The sequence below is a fragment of the Argiope bruennichi genome, chromosome 1 (assembly GCF_947563725.1).
Source record: "Argiope bruennichi chromosome 1, qqArgBrue1.1, whole genome shotgun sequence".
NCBI classification, from domain to species: domain Eukaryota; kingdom Metazoa; phylum Arthropoda; class Arachnida; order Araneae; family Araneidae; genus Argiope; species Argiope bruennichi.
The window spans coordinates 7763543-7786195 of record NC_079151.1 but is presented as its reverse complement, the minus strand read 5'-3'; the positions used below and the strand labels follow the sequence as shown (position 1 = coordinate 7786195).

The 22653-nt window shown below is 31.7% G+C and overlaps 1 protein-coding gene across 2 annotated transcripts in view; it reads left to right on the top strand.

Moving 5' to 3' along the window:
- The window catches only part of LOC129962172 (helix-loop-helix protein 2-like), a 49951-nt gene extending 38036 nt beyond the window's left edge, over positions 1-11915 (top strand). For both annotated transcript variants that reach the window (XM_056075913.1, XM_056075919.1), the window contains 2 exons: positions 1201-1321; positions 11675-11915. In XM_056075913.1, coding sequence (XP_055931888.1) covers positions 1201-1321; positions 11675-11755 — 202 coding nt within the window. In that variant the 3' untranslated portion in view covers positions 11756-11915. The remainder of the gene's footprint in view (positions 1-1200; positions 1322-11674) is intronic.
- The last annotated feature ends 10738 nt before the right edge of the window (positions 11916-22653 follow it).

Below are 22653 nucleotides of genomic sequence, written 5' to 3'. Positions count from 1 at the left end.
ACCCTCTTCCCTTCAGTTCGTTTTCTGGTTCTAATCATCCGCAGCGCCCTCACAGTTAATATTATTTACAGAATTCACACAACAGTTGAAAGTTTAATCATGAAATGGTTCCTCGATCAAATCGGAGAATAGACACCAAAAAACGCTAATAGGCTTTTAGCTCAAATGTCCACACCAGAGGGCTGCTCTAGAAATCCACCGATTTTCAAAATCAAGAACAGCTTCTTCTAACACCGACGTCTCTCCAAACCCTCCTTCGATGCCTCTCTTTTCAAAACGCGGGGAAAAGAAAAAAAAAACGCATTTTATTTACGTCAGATCTTCGCTTCTGACTTTCTCATTGGTGAACTTGAGTTCCTTATTGCTCAATAGCTGCTCAGCAAAGCTTCTTCCATCTTCTTTAGTCGATCAGGGGAATATCTGTTAATGACCCATCTTCCTAGCTGACCCCTCCCACACACACGTGAATTATAATCAATTCACAGCTAATACCGGCTAAAGTCCACCTGCCTTAGACATTTAATGGCAGTGATTGCTTGTGATCGATCGTTTCTTGAAGATTTGAGGAATCCCTTCATAATGGAAAAAGTTTAATATCTGGATGTTTTGACTTCCTTCTCCCTTGAAGACATGATGGATCTATTTGAAACGACGGAACACACATCTGTGGCCGTCAGTTTATCTGGATACAAGAAATGACCAGACACAATGACTCTAATGAGGAGGATCCCCATCTGGCGGTCCGTAGGCACTTAACAATGTGTGAGGAAACGGGTGACGTTACATCTGACAGGAATACCAATTACCATGTGAGGAAAAAGGGTAATCGTTAATGTACACTGATAAAAATGTATTTTTAAAAACTGGTTTTATTAAATTTTATTTAACTTATTCCAAATTTAAATTGATGTAAACGATTTTTCACTCACTTTTTGACATTTATGAGATTTTGAATTTTGTATAGTGCTTTATAATATTTTAATAACTTAATTATATTTATCTCATTTTGTTAATTAATTTTTCTTCACGAGTAGCTGCTTCTGATAGTGAGTTACAGATAAAAAATTTCAACAAAGTTTCAGAATATTTATAATAAAAAAATATCAAAACATTAAACACTAAAACGTGGGAAATATAAATAAAATAGCGACAAATATGGGTTTAAATAAAATTTATTTTAAATAATACTTTTTATTACAGGCTAGCTATTGCCTATATCAATGATCTAGCAGCGCTGTTGTCCTGCGGCGCTCAGTCTTGGGCCCCTGCCCCCAACTACTACACCTGGATGCGACAGATGAGAGAGGATATTCAACCACAGGTGCGTCACAACATATTCTCTAATATATTTGATTATTATTTGGCCGGGGGAGAAAAAGGAGAGCTGACTTTTTTTTCATCGAATGATAATCGTTTTCCTTCCCGAAATCAGTACCTTTTTCACGTTTTGATTTTATCTATAATTAATTTCATTACGTGTGTACGTAGAGGATTCAGAGCAATTCTACAATAAGTAAGAAATAATTTGTATGAAAGATGGGAACGAATTAAAGAAACATTTTAAAAACATGATTTTCTTAGTTTATTAAAATGAAGATTATATATATATATATATATATATATATATATATATATATATATATATATATATATATATATATATTCCATCTAAAGATCAAAGCAAAATTCGTAAAAGCGCGTCGAACCAATACTGTAAATATGATGGAAATTTTAAATTTTATTCAAGTTCATAGCATATTTGAACTTTTAATCGACGCTCCGGAATTTTCTATTTTGTGATATTCATTGTGACTTAATATGCACGCCCTATTGTTAACGGTGCTTCACTCTTTTTATTTCGGCAACTTTAGCAGATTTCTTAAGAAGCATTTTAACAGCAGTTCTCTTTTTCCACACAGGCTTTATTTATGTCATTTTGGACAACTCAAAAATCCCCGACATTCTGCCATGCGCTTCCCCATTTTTTTTTTCGGGATGAGGGTAAGAATGTCGTATCTCGACAAAGTGGATATTGCCTTGTGACCGAGCATTTTAAATCGCGAAAAACTGATTTAAATTTTAATGCCTTAATCATGTCAGTAAGCTTTCAATGTGATGGTCCCAATCTTTCCTCTCCCTACGGAGAAACGAAATTTGGACAAAAAAAAAAAATAAAATGACATGACGTATCCCCCTCCCCTTCTTTAAATTACTCAGAAACAAAAATTTATTAAAAAAAATTTAGATTACATTTGAAATAGGGAAAAAAAAACAATTGTAGCGTACAAAATTCTGCTTAAAAATGAATACTTATACTATATGTTTAGCTGCAAAAGTAGGAGTACTAGCGCTTATTAAATTTTAGATTGATTTTCTTTTCTCAATGTTTTTAAAGATTTTTCGTCTTTCGAAAACAACTTATGCAGTCAAATAAGTTGTCTAAATAAAGATTCTACACAAAATATTTTGTTTTTCTTTTATATGCGAATATTCATATGTTGATGTACCAAAATTAGTGGAATTAGTTACGACTACTTTGCATCCTTTTTAATTGATAACATTCTAAAAGTATGAGGTCCATACCAAAAAGATCTTCCATATAGCTTTTAAAAGGGACTTAAATTTAACTATCTCGAGTAAGTGGCAGGCAAACACTAAATTTTCACCAATTTTTTAACTTGACTATAAGAAAAAGGGAAGGACAGTTTATGCAATTTCCATACATGACGCTTAGCATTCATTGACTGCTATAAATTAGAAGATATGCCCGCCTAGACGAGCTCTCATCCTGTTAACAATATACCAGATTTGATTAATCAACGAAAATTGTAATACAAAATCTTATACACATTGAGAGAGTGTTTAAGACTAAAAAAAGAAAATTATTATTTGTACTAGACCGTAAAATGAGAATACAATGAACCAGCATAAACACAAGGTACTAAAAATTGCATCCTTCAGTTTATTGAATATTACTAACTTAGCCCTGAATTATAGACAGTGTTGAGTTTTTCTGCTATAGATTTTTTTTATTTGTTACCTCATTTTAAATGACATTGACTTTAAATTCAGGAAATTCAGCGTTAAAACTATTTATAAAACAACATCTAAATTGAAAAAGTACCATTTCCTTTCCGTCTTTTCCTCTCACAGAAAAAAAAATAAAGGAAAGCATACTGCACAATAAGTGTGAATGACATAATTTTAAATGGCAAGTACGAAATGAACATTGAAATGGGTGGCAGAATTGATTGCTTTTTTTTGTCATTGCTTAGATGAAATATTGATAGAGGTAAAATTTAGTAAGGCTTAATTTAAGATGCACCGTAGGGGCCCAAAAAGAATTGTGTACCTAGTCAGCATCAGATTGAGATACACTCTGGCAATGATTTTTCCTTTCTCCTTTTGTTCGTTGCTCCTTTCGTTCGTTTCATTTCTCCTTTGTATTTATGTTTTATTGTTCGTGCGCATACACCATCTAGATGTTGAAATTTCGCTTTAGTTTTGGATAATTACATTAACGTCCCATTCAGAAATGACACCGAAGTGATTTTGGTAATTAAATAGGGCGAAAGCTAGATGGAACTCCTTCTTAAACTTCCATGCCACACTAGTACATATAAATAAATACGTGTAAAAGAAAAATAACTATTTTCCATAAAATCTTTATTTAAACTGTTTTATTTGATTACATACTTCGCCTTTTAGAAGAATTATATTATGAAAAATCATTCGGAAATTTAATATTAGCAAGCACTCGCATTTCTGCAGCAACACTGCGTGTAGCATATGTGTAGGAGATGTAGCTTTTCGACCAGGCTTCAATCTTAATCTGACTACTACCTATGTTTACTAATGCGAATGCACTGGGCTCAAAAGATGATGTATTATGTTAGCAGCAAAATATGTTGTTTATAATGGCACTTGCCATGGACAAGTTCGCTGACGAAGTCAGCGATTTTAAGCCAAGGGAGCGTCTCTTGTTTTAGTAGAGCCTTATTCTTATATTCGCCAATTCTTATATACATATAAATTTATTTCGTGTATCTTGAACACGGTTCTAACGATCTAGATCAAATTTTATATTTAGATAAATCTTTGCTTTTTAATTTTATCTATACAGGTGTCTTTCCTGAAAAAATGCGATTTTGCACACACACACATGAAAAAAACAAACATTTTTTATAATTAACTATTAGAGCCTTTTTCTATCTGCTCACATACTGACAGTGTCATATAACGCCCTCTCGTAATTTTTGTGGTACTTGCATTATTGCCATAGCATGCTAACCTGCTGGTACCTCAAAGTTTGGTAAGATGGCGTTATATGACATTATCCGAATACAAATACGTTCGGCTCACATCCAATCGCAACAATGCAATTATTGTGCTAACCATTCACCTTGTCGTACAAGTAACATTACCGAGTTTAGGCATCAAATCAACATTGGATAGGTTTATCGTTGTTTAGACAAAGGAGCTTATACGGTTTACTTGTAATATGCATTTGTAGCCAACCTGTACACTTTACAATGCCAAAGAAATTTCTGAGAAAAACATTTAATTTTAATTTACGCAGCCAAGTTCCATCTGAGCAAAGCTCAGTCTCCCAGGTTCTTAACTTTAAATGTAAACAAGTTTTTAATGGGAAAAAATGGAATAAATATGAATGAGATGAAGAAAGGAAATGGTAAAAGTTGTATATTTCTATTTCTTTTAATTTTTATATATGGATTAAATTTAGGCAATGAGAGGACTGATATATTATCATTCAAATCAAGGTTTTGGAAGAATTCAGTGGCTAGTTTCTTAATGAATTTTTAAAGGGGGGTATCTAGAACTTTATATATATTAGAATTAAGCATGTACCATTTGCAGTCGCATATTCTTCTTATTAACTTATTTTGTTGTAATTCAAAAATTCTTAAATTATATTTAGCAGCATATCCCCAAAATACGTTAATACTGGACAAAAATGGGCGGTGTAGAAAGTATTTCCCTTTCCTGACTTTTTTGGAGTTAAGAGGTAGAATTCCCAGATTAGCAGCATATCGAGTGTACAGAGCGGAGTTCCCAAGAAGGTTTCTTATCAAGAAATACGCCTTAATATTTACATTCCTTAGACCACGGAATAGTTTAGATGCGCCTTGGTAAACGCTATGGCTTCAGTTTTGCTTGCATTCGATTTCCCCATAGGAGTTTTAACAGCACAATCACCATAAAATGAGGAATTTTATTTCTGGCTAGTATTGCGGTGTCTTCATGCATGACAATGAGTTAGATTGTTAGAGGATATCATTAATTTAAAGTAAGAACAATAGGCGGCCGATTTTGGATCCTTGAACTCCGCTCATTCTAATTGGTTTCTAATCATACTAATCAGAAACGGAATCCATTTATTATAACTTGGATTCCGTTACCAACCAAATTCCTTGGACCAACTAACAATGCTAAGTTCCACAACACAGGCGAGAATTTTAGTTTCAATTTTAATAACTAGAAATTTAATCTACAAGCATTGCTATCGGAAGTTCGTCAGTTTTTTTTAAAAAAATTAATGGTTTACCCATAATTTGGTACGGGATGTCATCTTATAACGACAGCTGAACCATATCGTGCAATAGTAATTAACATTTAGTTGAACTCAGCCATTTCATTATCGTTTATGAAATTACCTTTTTTTTTTTTTGTCAAAAGCTATCATAAATTATATTTCTTTGTCTACAAAATTCAAGGATTTCCATTATTTTTCTGCCTGAGTTATAAAATCCGGTAAGTAGTAGCTCTAGATGTTGTTTAGAAATGAATGCATGATCTTTAACTCTCTGATGCTTAAATGTAGTCAAAAACTGTCTGTAACTGCTGGATTGGGTAGGGTTGGTAATCAGAAAGTTAGATATTATTCTGCGTTAGAACTGCAAATTAGCACTTCTAGTATCATGAAATATAACACGCCACAGGCGAATATTCTTGTCTTTTTAAAGCGTCATGGATCATCAAGCATAAAAATATTAATCTATACTAATAATAAAGCTCAATGTGTGTGTATGTGTTTTGGCCCTCTACAGTTCAGACGATTTGCCCTACAGCTACCAAATTTGGCATGCACCTTGAAGATCGGGAATGTGCACCCTGGAGTGATTTTTTCGAAATTTTAATTAATTAAAAATTAAGAAGTTTGAAGTTTTTCCGCTATAACTTCCGAAAATATTACAGCACAATATTGATTTCTACATCATATTGAAGACCAAAAAATTAAATTTCAATTTTTAAAAAATAATTTAATCTTATTTTTCAACAACTTCTATCGTACAAAATTTAAGTTGCACGAACATGTGATGCTTCAATGAGGGAAAAAGTTAGCTTTTATTAATGTGTTGTCATCATATTGACAAAAGCTCAAATTTAAAAAAATAAATAAACTGTCATTCCAAATTAAACATAAAAATATAATTCTTATATGTTTTATAATTTTTATATGTTATATATAATTGTCTGTATGAAATATGATATTTTCTAAAAAAATAAATGCAAGGCAAAGTTTTCTATGATCATTTATAACATTTATATTATTAATTCAATAAATCAGCTTTATCTAAGGCAAACATGGTTTAATATACCATACAAGATATCTATTCAAATCGTGGTTCAACAGCTCATTTGTAAACCTTTAGTAATAGACATGCATCTACTAACAAATGGTCTAAATGAAACAAATAATTATATTTTATGAAAATTGAATCGATAAATGCTGATGAATTCCGAATTTTAAAATTTTATATATATCCTCTGCCTTGTGAATCATACTTAACAAAATTTTCTTGAGGCGCTATTTTCTTTAAAAAAAAGAGTTGCATTCCAATTAACTAAATGAATCAATAAAGCTGACTGATTTATAAAAATTTCAATATCACTATTCTGTAAAATTAGGTAATTTTAGATCCTTTCATCAACTGTCTCAAAGAAGCCAACCATCTCATAAAGTTTCTTAAGAGTGATTGGTTTAGATTATGAAAATATTGATAGTTCTAATATTGTAATATTGAAAACTTAATACATCGATCACATTTGATTGCAGAAGATAGAAACGTTTATTTATTTATTTAAAAATTGGAATGTCAGGAATATTTCACAGAATATGATTCCCTAAGACCAAAGGACTGTCTAAAATTTAAACTTCATAATTTTTTGAAGTATATTTATAAACTAAAAATAATAAGATATTATTATTGACAGCATTTATATCCTTTTAAAAATAAAACTAGGAACTGAATTTTAAGATGAATTCATGAAATTTTTGTTGAATAATTCTTTGAGATATTAAAATTTTTGAAAATTATTCCGTAGTCCACATAAGATTTCAATGTCGAACGACTCTACTTTCGGTTCTCACATTTTTTTTAAATGATGCTCGGATTCAGTAAAAAACGTTTTATATTAATTGTAGTTTCATCATTTCTACTTTAATTTAAAATTGAATTTTACGAGCGTTAATAGAAAATTAGATAGAAATGCATAATACAATAAAGAGAACGGCTTAAGGCTTCTACATAACAGTATAAGTGAATTATATAACTATCACATTTTGAAACTTAAAAATATTATGCTGAAAAAATTATATGAACAATTTAGAGAGCATTAATACTGGCGAACCGGATTGTCGCCAAAGGCGGCTAGTACTTATAATAAAGCTCATTGTGTGTGTGTTGGGGCTCTACAGGCCAGACCGTTTGACCTATATCTACAAAATTTGGCACGTGTATACAGTGGAAGTCCGGACTGTGTACCTCAGAGCGATTTTTTTAAAAAATTTTTAATTAGAATTTTAATTAATTAAAAATTAATTGAATTTTTGGCGTTTTTTCGAACTTCCGAAAATATTTTCACACAAAAATGATTTTTACATCAAATTGAAGTCCAAAAAATTATCTTTTTAACGATATCAATTTTTTCCCTATAAATTAAATTTCTATTTTTAAAGAATTTGTAAATAAATATTTTAACCATATTTTTCAACAATTTATTTCCCATAAAATAAAAATAAAATTCAATCTGCATAAGCATGTTTCGCGTGCATGGGAAAAAAAAAAAAAAAAAAAAAAGCTTTTATCAACGTGTTGCCATCACATGGATAAAAACTTAAATTCAAATATAAGTTAACTGTTACTGAGAATTAAATCTTGTTAAGTGTCATTTTCAGCACGTATGTGTATGAAATGAAATAAATATGAATTATGATGTTTTTTGAAAAATAAATGCAAGGAAACGCTTTCGATGATCTTTTCTAATACCAATATAACTAATTTAATAAAACAGTTGTATTATTCATTTATATGCTCCACAAGGTTTTGATATTGATATAAAAAACACTTCTTTGATTCTTTTTCCCTGCCTATTCTTATCTAGGGTGATTTTTATTTGCACCACACTCTCAGGGGAGCATCTCGTTCATTAGTTCTGAACAACAACTTCGTTGATTGGCTAACTCATTCGCACTACATAATTCTTCACACAACTATTCCCGCGCACAGTCCTCTAAGAACTCAATCCATCTTAGATTTTACTCTTTGCTCATCTGATATTCCTAATCAAACATCTTGCTATGTGATGGATTCAACTTTCAATAGCGATCACGACCCTATTGTTGTTTCCTGGTCGGTCATAGAAAGTGCCAGTCGCAATTTAAAAACAATTAATGGGTCGAGGATTACACAGAAAACAAATGAAATTTTTAATAAGGCCAATCAATGTTCCATAGAAGGAATTACGATGAACGCAACTAAGATAATAACCTAAAATACTTCATTTAAACTATTACCGCATAAGACTTATCCTCCTTGGTGGAATCTTTCTTGCCATAATTATGAAAAGCTCAATAAATACTTTCGAAACAAAACAAAAAAAGCAACCAGAAACATTCCTGTGACAGATTGGATGAAGCAAAAAAAAAAAAAAAAAAAAAAAATTGCAAGCCGGTTCCGTTTTTATGTTAAAAAGGCGGGAATAATGGGAAAAAAATTTGCACAATATCTCGTAATCCAATGTTTTTAAAAATTCTAAACAAACTTTCAAATCACACAAATCCGAACTCTAAACACAACATTATTGTACAAAACAATCGCTATATTTGTGATTCAGCACGTCAAAGCGAACTATTTGCAAAAAATTTTTATAATCAAAATACAAATATTGAACCTATTCCCTTAGATTTCTTTGGAATAAAATCCTTCCTCAACAGCAAATTCGAACTTAAGAAAGCAATCTACAAAATTAAAAACTCTACTCCTGGTGCTGACAACATCCAGGTGTTCAAAAATCTCAACAGCAATCAAATTATTTTGAAATTGTTTCAACACCAATTGGGTGGGTCTGGTATTTTTTTTGTTTTTTTTACTTTTAATTACATTAAAAAAATAATTTTAATATATACTGAGTAACGTATTATTATACTGCGTTGTTGAGTTGAAATTCAAATCTTTTTCCTCGTTGCTATAATTATTTCCTCGTTAATTTTTTTCCCTTCGTTGATGATCAAATTGCGAAGATTTGGATTATTTTTACATATTGAATAGATTTCAATAAAAAGCGTGCTTTTAATAAAAACTTTGATATTTTGTTATATTTACAATTAAGGTTTAACTTCAGAATAAAGCAATAGTGACCATTTTTTAATGCGGCTGTTTATTTTCTCCGATGTCATTGGATGCATAAAGATATTGACAGAAAATGACACAGCACATTGAACGAAACGGATAAGGTTACTAAAATGATATGAGTCATATAGTATGTCATATAGTATGTATCAAAATCAGAAGATATTTTTCTAAAGAAAACATTAAGATCAAATGACGCAGTTTATATTTGCAATCAAGAAACCAGAATGATCGTCAAAGGCGGCCATTCTTTCACCTTTGTAGAGATTTAATTGATGATTTATTATTTCTTGCTCTTCAGCATTGATGTTAAAAACTCTTTACTGACATGCAAGTAAATCGGGAGGCGAAGCGAAAGTTTCAAGACTAGTATGGCAGTAAAGGCATTAAAATTTCAAAATTTTGAATAATGTTCTTGGTGATACATCCAAGAATATAAATGAATGATACATATTTTCAGCTCGTGAAACAAAAATTAAATATCGATTGTCCGAAATTCTAACCTTGTACTCTGTTTAATTGGGACTCGACTGCACTTAGGAAAGCAGACGTTTGATTAGCATTAATTTACTGATAATGTCTGTATATATTGATTCTAATTTTCTGATTTGGATTAAACAGGTTTTTCTAAAAAGCATTCTATTTGCTAGACTCATTTTCTAAATTTATTTCTTTTCGCTTTTTTTTTTTTTATTTTTAAAAGTTTAGATCACTATTTCTGTGTATACAGAATTTCCGTTCTAATCATCATCCAACGGCTGATTTCTATACTATTCGAAATAGGTATCAGCTGAGGAAGGGCTGTAAATAATTATTTGATTTTGATTTATTTTGAGTCAATAAATTTTATACAATTTTTTTTTTGATTCTATAATTTAATAAATTATTCTTAAAACTCTCTGCGATTAAATCTGATTGATTTTTGAATATCATTATTTTAAGACAATTAACATTTTCGTTGGTGCAAATCGAGCGGCTTTGGGGAAACTATGAAAGCTGACTGCCGTATCTGCTTTCAATGGAGTTGTCTAAAATGGGGCGTTTTTATAAAATAGGGATATTCAAATTTTCATGATTCAATCAGTTTTAGTTGTAAAAGAGTGGGCCTTTACTTTAAAATGTGTCTCAAAAATATTCTAATAATTTGTCTCATAGGACCAGGGGTCTGCATAAAAATCTAAAATTCGGAATTCTTCAACTACATAAAACAAAACCTTTTTTTTACATTTAGACTTTTTATACTAGATGTATATGCTTCTTATAATGGTTTATAAATTAGTTATTGGACCTCAATTAGAGTGGATATCCTCTCTGTATAAATCAGGTTTGAATTAATTAATACAGAATTATTGAATTAGTATTATAGATATTTTAAAAGGTCACAGAAAATTTTTCCTTTTATTTATTGTTCTAATAGATAAGTTTCATATCTCACAAACATGTGCTGAAAATTATATTCTAGGTTCATTTTTATTGAGGGCTAAATGAATCTTTTTATTTGAGCTTATTCAACGAGATCGCAACGCAAGCTGATTTTTCTCATGATTGCGTAACGCCCAAGTTAAATTTTATATTATATGAAATACACTGTAAGAAAATATGCTAAAAATATTTTTTTAAATTAATTAAAAACAGAACAAAATTCATCTCAAAAAGATTTGCATCATTGAAAAGAAAGTTTTATAAATTTCAAAAGAATACAAAAATTAATTCTATTCTGTAACATTTTTGGAAGTTATCATGAAAATACGGCAAAATTTTGCCTAATTTTTAATTGCCCCCCCCTTCCTAAAAAAAGACCCTGAAATGCACATTTCCTATACCCAAAGCATATATACCAAATTTGGTAGCACTATGTCAAATGGCTTGTTCTGTAGAACGCATTCTTTTTTATAATTAGATATTAATTTATTTTCAAACAACGCTTTTCTGCGATAAAAAAAAAGGAGACAGTAGCTTCTTCACACAACTGCCATCTGTTGGTTCTTCCGGGAATGATGATTCAATTGTTTTTATTGCAGGAACAGAACCAGAACTGGGTCGTCATGGAAACGGGGGAATGGACCGAGTGGCAACAACGGCCTTTCACCGGAATCCAGTGAGGAGACAGATCAAAAGAATCAAAGGACAGAAAAAGATTTTTTTTTTCCAATCTTTTCTGAGTGCATCTCTTTTGTTTGTATTCAATCTCTTTTGAGTGAGAAGAACTGAATGAATTCCAATTAAGAATCTAAATAAAATAAAAAAAATTGTCTGCCTTAATTTGAAATGAAATCACGATACACTTAACTGCATTTAGCATAAAGACAAGCTTTATTTTGTAACGTCCTGCTCTAAAAGGATGACTTGTCATTTTGAAACCTGAATAAACAAGAACGGCAACGTGCTCTCCAAACTTAATTGTTACGCTGATAGGGTGAAGTGGACGTGTACTTTAAATGGGAAGAAGGGCATTGAAGGTGCAACGCCCCTTCTTTAATTAATTTTTATCTAAACAAAAATACGAATGTAAGGATATTAAGTATAACTCAGATCCCACATTCGTCTCGCTATTATTCAGTTAAAAAACGGAAATTATATTAATTAATTTTAATCAAACGAATTTATTAATTATAGAAAATTAAACAAAATGAATCGCGAGCGAAAAATATATTAAATAAAGAAAATAATTCTAATATAAAAGTAATTTTATTTTAAAGTATAAAAAAATGAAAGAGAATTTAATCTATTAATTAATCAAGGGAAGTAGTTCATTTCCCTGTTTAATCTGTTTCGTCCCAAAATCAATTATTAACAAAATCAGCTTGCGGCAGTTTAAATGAGGATGTCGTAAAATTCCTCACTAGACGGTGAGTGTCACCTTCCATACATGGGAAACCAAATTTTTTACAATATATACATTTACTCTTTATTTTTTATTTAAGAAAAATTCTCTTTCATCTAAGAAAGAATCTTAATTACTTTCCTCACTTACTTCTGGCAACATTTTTTAACCTTTTCAATATTTTGATTAAAAGTTGGCAATTCGATTTTTGGATGCTTCATGCTCCTCAAATTCTACCGAGTGGCAAACTAGATAATCCAAAATGTTGTTCAATTTTATTATAATAGATTCACATTCTTTTTCTTGTGTGTCGCCAGAGCAGAAAAAAATGGCTTTCATCTTGTTAGAGTGCAGCTTGCTTGGCTATTCTCCTCGGGTCTCAACAATCATACTTCTGGAAAGTAAATGGTTAAAACTTTATGAATGGAAGTACGCACTAAGTCTTGCCTTTCATTCATATTTCAAATACGTGAACTGCTTTTCCGCAAATTTTTAGTAAGCTTTTTTAGCATTCTGATTAATAAGCATTCAGCATTCGTTCTTCTGATATCGGCGAAGAAATGAATCCTTTTATGAAAAATCGAAGAAATGTTATTTATAGTTTTAGGCCTTCAAGAGCATCCCTTTTCATGCATTGGAATAGCCAGTGATTATCTTTTTTCATATCTTGAGCTAAAAATGGCAAATACAGAATGGAAAACATAGTTGGATAATTTAGACCAATGACAATTTTTTTTCCCTACCAAATATGATCTCTAGTGCTGCAGGTTCACCGAAAATTCGTAGGAAGTTTCCCATTCTCTAAAAATCTAAAGTTTTCTTCTCACGAGCGAACTTTCGAATAAATAATATACATTAGATTTTAAAAAAAAAGTTTCAAAATCTTTTGCAGGCTACAGCTATCCAAATTTATTAACACAGTTGGTAATTCTTTTTGAATTTCATTACTTAATAAGTCAAACATTTTCATTCTACTGATGGACTGCCCATCGAGACCGATAAAATCGTTCGCAAATCCAATTTTTCCATAGAACTCGAAAAAGATCTTCAGTTTCGGAGCAGCCCATTAAAATGGAGGTCATATATCCAGTTTCGGCATCCTTGGGTTCTTTTCTTTCCTTACCCATTCCCAAATAGAAAGGACACATTTATTTAATTCATTTCACGCATTCGTTTAATATTCATTAAATATTAAACTATAGTCATTAAGATCAGTCAGGCTCTTCCATAGAACACCTTGAATGTATGGAGCAATGCTAAATATAAATGCACCTTTACAAAGATTATACAAATCATTCTCCACTCTCCAAAAATTCAAATTTCAGTTCAGCATCTCAGAGCTGTCAACACAATGAATAGAGTAAAAATATTTCCGCCTTCCTTCTGTGAAAATCCCTTGCTTGCAACGGCAACGTTGTTATGTTTCGGAGTTCCGTGGTGTGACAACGTATTTGACGAGCATCAGAATTTCGAATGACTTATAAGTTTAAGGAGAAGATTAGAAATAATTGGGCGAGGTTAGACGAGCGCATAAAGCTCTAATGACAAGAAATTTTGTATATATTGTTTATTTAATATAATCAAATGAATTAATAAAAATAAAATTTTAATTAGTTATGGGGAATGGAGAAATGGAATGGAATGACACTGCTCGTGCTTTACTATTGAGGATTGGCTTATTTAATTATTTAGCTTATTTATTTTGAAAAATTTTCGCGGGAGTAGCTAGCTCATTGTAGATATCTAGGATCGAAACAGGAATCATTTTGAAAAATTTTAATCCTCCAGACTGGCAACGGTGCGACTGATTCTGTCTCTTTTAACAGACGGGAAATGGATATAGACTTTGTCTATTGCAGCCCTAGGCTTTTTCCTAGAGCTGGGAATAGCAAGTATGCTAGTCTTTGTCAGCAGCTTGTTACGAATCTGGGGGTATTTTTTTGAAGAACTGAATTGACATTCTTCTGATAAATTCTGAAACAGGCTTCATTTGGAGGTCATTAAGAAGCACTTTTCTTTTAATGTTCCAGGGGGCATTAACAATCTTTATCAATTATTTGTTTTCAGCTTCTCAATGTTTGGGGCAGAAGTGGCTCCCCAGATTTGAGAACCATACATCATTATTAGTCTACTCATTACTTTGTAGAGCAGAAGCTTGAGTCTAATCGATACATTCCTCTATGGGGGCAATGAAGCTGTGAATTGAACAGTCGTTATTGTAGCTCTGATGAAAACCGCTTTGATATGACTGTTAAAGGATCATTTTGCATCTAAAACTAACTCTCAAGGTATTTATATTCATTTACCCAGGGTTCGGGTTGACCGAATATTTGGATTGGGTTGAGATCGGGTATTTTCAGTTTTCTAGTGAAAAGGAGGCACGCCCATTTATTTGGGTAGACTTTTATTTCCCAGACGATGAGTCAGCACTGTCAAAGGATTACTGTTGTAAGTTTGTTAGGACTCATTTGGATCTTTATGCTGTGTGAGAATAGCGGTATCGTTTGCAAAAATTGTTAAATGAAAATAATTCGTTTTCGGAATGTCATATAAATATTGAACAGAGAGAGAAAACTTCCTTGAGCTCAACCACTCAGGATTGGTCAGGGGGAGGAAATTATATTGCTTACTCGTATCCTCAAATGACGAGGGTGAACTTTTGATCCATTGCTCCGAAATACCCAATCGCATGAGCTCGAATAAGAGACCTTCGTGCTCAATTTCATCGAAGGCTTCGGTCACGTCCCAAAAAGATCTTGCTGCGCCACCTTTCTCTTTTCTTTAAACTACACAGAGAGAAATGATGGGCGATTGACGATTCCCCCACATCAACACAGACGAAGGAGACAAAACCAAGAATGCAGTTGAACTGTTATAAAAAATGCAAAACAAAAACATAACAAACGTTTTATTAAGTTGGCTGTTGAAAACGAACCTCTAAATTTGTACCCAAATGAGGGATAGCAAAGGCGGGGTGGGAAAGTTGGAACATTGGTTTTTAGCTATAAATCCTTAGAAAGACAGAAAATTTTAAATCCAAAGGCTACAGATATCAAACAGGAATATACAATGACCTGTTTCATGTTAAGACAGTTTAACAGGGAACTTAGTGAGAAATCGCTGCAAAAATGAAATACTTTTAAAAATTTCTAAGAATCTTAACAAAAAAAATAATAATAATAAAAAAAATAAGTACCTTTATATAAGTACGCATACGTAAACTGTGTATTATCAAAGAATAAGATTTTTTTTTTTATTTATAATATAGCATAGTTTTTAATGAAATAAGGCTTAGAAATTAATTTTAAATGTTTATTTCTTAAATTTTAATATTTTTTTTCTGTATTTGCACAACGTCTTCTATTGTAAAATGATCCCTTTTTGGATTTGACAAAAACCTAGAAATAATAATAAACATGGGGGAAAAAACCGAACTGTACCAAAAAAATGAAATCAATTTTTATAAGATTAACAGTCAAGAATCTGTGATCTTTTTCAACATTTCTTAAAATTAATAAGTTACCAATTCATTTAGATCGATAGATACAAATTTTCTGAAATTGTCGATAATGATGCAGAAGCACAGCACGATTTTTATAAGATACTTGATTTTTGATTTTCATACTTAATTTTTTATAAGATTCAGCATGGCTGAGATGGGAAGAGCAAAGTCTCCCCAAAACTTTCTCGCATACTGCCAGGAAATACCTTGTGTGGCATTGGCGTACAATAGATACGGAATATTAACATTAGGCGTGTATTAAACATTTTTATTGATTCTATCGCGTGTTCCTTGGCAAGTGTTTTGGCGATTCATTTCTGGCATGCGATTGCAAGTATCCGAAAAGCGAATTTCGATTTTAGAAGCATTCTTCCCAATGGATCAAAACAAAAATTTGGCTCAAAACTGTACTTGTAGTCACAAAATGACATACCAAATTTGATATGTTGAAGTCACTGCAATTTTGAGTTACCGCTTTTTTTACTGCTGTAAAAAATACAGACCGACACACGCTGAATCCTTCGTAGGATTTGGCTCAAAATTTGATAGTATAGATACTATAGATGTTACTATACTGTTACAAACCTGTCATTTTTGCTTCCCAACACGAATAGTGTCATCGTAAGACAGACCAATTTATAATCACCCCTGTGAGTACTGATAGGGTCCCGCGTCAGTGATCTCAGAGCTTGGCGACAAAATAGAAATGACTGGAAATTTCGAGAATTTTATCGATCCATCCAATAGCAACTGAGATATGCCCAGAACCTTCTCGCTCCGCCTCCCGGGAACAATAAAAGGCCAGCAGTCTCAAGCTGCAGTGAACCAAATTGGAAACGAAGCAACGGCGAAGTGGCAGCGTTATATGGAGCCCAAGCTATTGTTGAGCTGAGCTGTGTGCCGAGTCCTGTTATGTACTGTGGAAGCATTGTCGTGTCTTGTGTGGAGTAGCCAGTCGTTTAGTAGTGAGTCATCAGTTGGAAACAGTTAAAGCGAGGAGATAGTGAGAATTTCAGCCGTTTAGAGACCGTAGAGCGAAAATCCGAGGATCCCCTCTCTTGCTGGATTCTGTCTAGCCGCTTTGTGGGCTGTGTTATTGTAATTTGGTGCTGTGTGTTCGTTCCGGATGTATATAGTTGTCGTCTGTGTATTCATCATCTCTGTGTAAGTGTCTTCGTGTTAAATAAACGTCGTCATTGTTTTCTACTAAAGGACTGTTCATTTCTACACAGACCATCAAATCGTAAAAGAACCCCTACGAACGGAAGTAGTGAATCTGTAACAATACTATGCTATTAGATGTTAAATCTGTGCGCCGAATTTTATCTATTCAGCTCTCTTTGTTTTGTTGTTATGCTAACTTATATTCGAACAGCCGGACAGACAAATAGGCTTTTTCTAAACGGGTTTTGCTCAAAATTTGATCGAAATCTACAAATTTCGTGTAAAGATCGTATACCAAATTTCATCCGTCTAGTTTTTGTGTTATTTATGTCACAGACAGACATTTTCCGAAAATGTGTCTTTCGCATTCCATTCGGATTCGTCAAAATTTAGAACTCGAATTTTTTGACGATTGCAGTACTTTTTTTTTTACTAACTTTGCACACGAGAAATTAAAAATGCCAATTGAAGCAGTTCTAAAAAAAGGATTTCTTGAAGTCAATTTGAGCCAGTATTTCGCCTTGGCTTCAAAATGTAACAAAACTCATCAAGTGGAGAATTTTATTCAATGAACTGCTTTAAAACTTTTTAAGTTTAGAATAAAAGCGCAGGAAAACATTTTTATTTTATTTTATAATTACATCTTCCAATAGATCGGATCAATCTGCACATTCTTCTTTAACAACACATAAACGTTTAAATGTACGCAAACCAAACATAATTTAAATAAATTCTTTAACATTTAAAGCATTAAAAATTAAAATTTTTCAATTCGCAATAAGTATGACACAGTATGTATTTCGTACTGCCCATTCCGGATAACTATTGAAGTATTTTAATAAATGGCAATGCGTATTGTTGAAGAAAAAGGGAGCAAAAAAGGAAAAAGAATCACTAAGCGTAATCTTAAAATGTGCTGGATTCCATCTTTGATTTTTTACTTTCTTCTTCTCTCTTTTTCGATTTATCCAGTAAACAAGCCTTTACGAACATGATTTCGAATTATCATATTCAAATGGTGGGGGGAAAAGCAAAATGAAAAATCTCCTTTGCTTTTTCATGAGAAAAATTCAGCACTTTTTACACACCACTTTTAAGGTGCTTAAAAGGGGCTTTCAAATTTAAGCCCTTTTAATGGCATTGCGTACCCTGTTTAATAATATTAAATTTTTTTTAAAAAACGTAAATTTGGAAATATATGTAATAATATTTTAAAATCTAATTTAAACTTAATTAATAATTTTTTGCCCAATTCAGCACATATTAACTTCACTATAAAATATTCTCTCATTTCTTGATCTCATTCCAATTTTTCTGTTTAATTAATGCAACAGAAAGCTCTGTAAGAATGCCTTCGTCAGCGATTCCCACGCTCCGAGTGAGGGATAAAAAAATTGACAGCCAAGCAAAATCTTCTTAAAGATACCTATGATTCCTTTGCCCGTAGTCGACACGTGTGAGAAATCCCTATCAAAATCTCGTTGCATATAAGCACTGGGAAAACTATTTTACCTCTTTTATGTTTCTTCTGCTCTTGTGAACGGACGTGTTTTGCCCGTGCTGATTGTGCCTCACGGGATGGAAATAAAACGAAGTTAAAAATTCAGTCTCTTCTCGGCCATGCAGCTGTTTCAAAAATTATGTTTACATATATATTTTTTCAATTTTAGTGGAACTTCTGTAATTGCATTTACAGTTTTGTTAAATAGAAGGAAATGCCTAGTAAAAATTAAATATCTGAATTACTCTTCGAAAAGTACCTTTGAGAAAAAAGAAATGGAATTGTGGAAAAATGATTAGAAATACGTTTCTATTTACTTGAATTTTAGGATCGAAAAAAATTATGATATTAAAAATGTTGTATAATAATGATCAATTGTCAGAAAAAAGGGGTAAATATAAAATTTAAAGGAAAAAAAAATACTTAGTGACGACGAAGAACGTTAAATAGCAGTGTTCGGAGCAAAATGTGTTAAGGCTAAGAACTGAGATAAAATATTCATTTTAAATTAAATTTGCATCACTTTCATTTTTGAAAATTGAATATAAGAAGGGCATTTAATAAATAGATTAAATTTCTTAGAAAAGAACTTTTGTTTTCAGTCCACGAATCGAATAAATGGTATATTTTTGGCATTCGCATATTTTTCAAAGACCAACGGAAAGTCAAATACTTGTAAAATTCAAGGAATGTTCAAGGACCATTACACACACACACTAATCAGCGAAGTCCTTTTAAGCTGTTTAAATTCAAAATGCTATTTCATATAGACAGGGAAGTAACGTGTATCTATAATAAAGTGAATATGCTGAATTTATTGAGAGTCATTGACAAACCCTAGCCACAAAATAAGGAGATAACAAAAATAACTAAAAAATAAAGGATCAAAAATTCCAATTAAAAAATGTACATTAAATCATAATAAAAACGCAAGAAAACGTTTCATGAAGTAATATGCAAAATTGGCGGTGATATTTCAATTAAAATTATGAACTTTCAGTGACTTTAAAAAAAATAGTCCTAAATTTAAAAAAAAAAGAAAGAAAAATGTATTCTCTGTCAATATCATATAGTTTTTCCGAGTTAAAAAATCGCGAAATAAAATGTAAGCAAATAATCTCTCTATATAAAACGCTTACGTGGGCACAAAATTAGGCCGAATTTGTCAATCGTCGTTTGGTAACATTTCGACCTCGCCGGGGAACATCAACACGCGGTTTGATAAGATTTTAAGCGAACGCTATTCTTGCATTGGTTTGAAAATTTTTTAAACAAAGAATTAACGGTCAAAAAACGTACATTTTTTACGATGGGTTTAAACATTTATGTGTGTGGAGTGAAGTTTCCGAACTGCAGAAGCATAGCTGTAAGACTCTGTTCTTTTTGACAGGTACGTTAATGGGGAAAAGAAGCAAATTCAGGTGGCAACACGAAATGTTGTCATGATAAAAAAATTGTTTTGGAACATCTGTTGAATCCACCAGAAATATTGGAAGACTTGCATACGGAAGCATATAAGAGAATATAATTAATATTTTATTAATTGTTTTTTATTATATTTATATTTTAATATTAATTTATAAAAAACACTGCTTTAGCTTTTGCTTCCATGGGAGCTCAAATGAAACCTCCTCCTGGAACGGGGCCATGTTGCTTACATTTTTTATTTCTTTCATTGTTTTATCATATTTTGGAATAAACTGAATCTGAATATATCTGTTGCTAGATTAAAGTGGTTTAGTAGACGGCGAGCGGGCGAAGCGATCCGAGAGGAACTGCATTAGTTAGCGAGCAGGGGGTAGAGCCCCCTAGTAATAATAAATCTGAGAAGGCAAGGGGATACCGGAGAATACATTTTTCAAGTTTATAATTTTAACTGTAAGTATTTTCGCCCATTTACAAATGGAAGCTTTTTCCTTTGTTTTTTATTATGATATAACGTACATTTTTCTAACTGGACTTTTTAATCGATTTCCTTTATTTTTTGACCTATTTTTTAACTTCCTTATTTTGCCGCAAGTTATCCTGTCTCAATAAACTCAGCGTAATCATTTTAATACGGGTACACGCTGCTTTCCTGGCTATATGAGACACCGTTTGAATTTAAAGAACTGAAAAGGATTTTACCTATTATTATATGCATACAATATGCTTCAAACCTCTAGAAGTCAGGAGGTGACAGAAGAGAGCTAAAAAAGAAAATGATTATACCATATAAACTAGATCTCAATCGCTGAATTTCCAGATGGCGTTTTCGACCCATTGTTCATATTATCTGGGGAATATGTTATTTAAAATAGTTCTGAATCGACTTGAACAGGAGATATATGGCAGTGAGAGTGAAAATGTGGCCACAGTTCGTGGATGGAACATCATTGGTTTAAAAGGGGCAGAAAGGGTCGAAATTTTTATAACCCCATAACTCTCTTTCAATTGAAGATGGAGAGATTACAAACAGAATATTACATCATAAAGAATAACTTAAATATTGAAATTTTTCGGTATTTTTAAGAGATCTTCTGCTTTTTAAACTTGTGATATTTCTTTGTCTTCTCTTTCACCTTAATAACAAAAACACTAAAAAGATTTTAGAGATCCAAATGACGGAGGAGGTCAGGCAAAATCTTCTATTCCTATAAAACGAATACATTTTTTTAAAAAAAATTAGGAACCGTGTCATTTATCTCCGTTGTAAATCTTGCTCAAATTCTAGCAATAAGTTTTTCTACATGCAGAATGCACTTTTTTAAAAAATCGTGTGTCTGAGAGAGATGGTAGATTTCTTTGGCTTGGAAAAAGCGTCTTCCTTTCTCCGCAATAAATAGCAAGGATTTATTATTTTTATTAACATATAAACAAACAAATCGTAGCTATTAAAAAAAAAAAAAAAAAAAAAAAAAGGAAAAATTTCGCATTTATGTATCAATCCCCTTGTAATTCCACTTTCTTCCTCTTACCATTTGTTCCTATTCATTCAGTACGCACACTTATCAGCGTCATTAATTACTAGGCGAGAAAGAATAACTAAAAACTACTGCTTCCCCCCTTTTCATAAATATCCAGTTCTTACTTTTTTTAAAATGAATTTCAGAAAACATTTCACTGCTCTTCTTTTTTTAAGTGCGAATGCAGAACATCATTATAGCACTTACCCAAAGAAGCACATCTGGAATTTCTGATGGAAACGAATTGCAGGAAGAAAAACAATAATTCTAAGTGCTTGCAACATTTTAAATTTAATAAAAGATTTTCCCCACCTCATTTTCATCTATCCCCCCCCCTCCATTAGACGTCTAATCTCTCAATTAAGAACTTAATCCCTCTTCTCTTTCTATCATACTCTGAACCATCGGTGTATTTAGCAATCCTTGGGATTCTATTTTCGCACTTCATCATTGCTATGGGTAGAATATATATATCGTTTTATACTGCCATTGCGTGCAATATTATCTTCTTGATGATTGTGTGCCTGACAAGAAAATGCCACACAGTTGGTCTTCTTTCCTTCATTAGTTGGTACAAGATTCAATGACAACTTAATGCATTCATTAAGATAATTTTTAAGATGTGAGAAAATTATAAGAAACACAACATAGTAATTAAACTAGCTTCACTGGATTGATGTGTACACATTTTAAAAAGAAACAATTTAATTTACAGAAATAATTAACTTTGGAAATAGCAAGGCTAGCCTAGAAGTTACCTAGAATGCCATATGAAAATTACATGAGAAAATCACTCACTGTTTAGACGGAGTTTTTACAATAAAATACATTTTCCGCTTTATATTCTTGATATCTTTTTAAAAATTTGTAATAAAAGAATGGATAACCTTAATAATTTTGAGTAAAAATAATTTAAACAATCACATTTCAAATTATATTATTAAAAAAAAAACAAGTGTTGATAAAACTTTTATGACACAAGAAATATTTAAAAGCAATACTTTTGTTGCAATTCATATTTATAAACGTTTAATGACAAAATTCTCAAAATAAATAAAAATAAA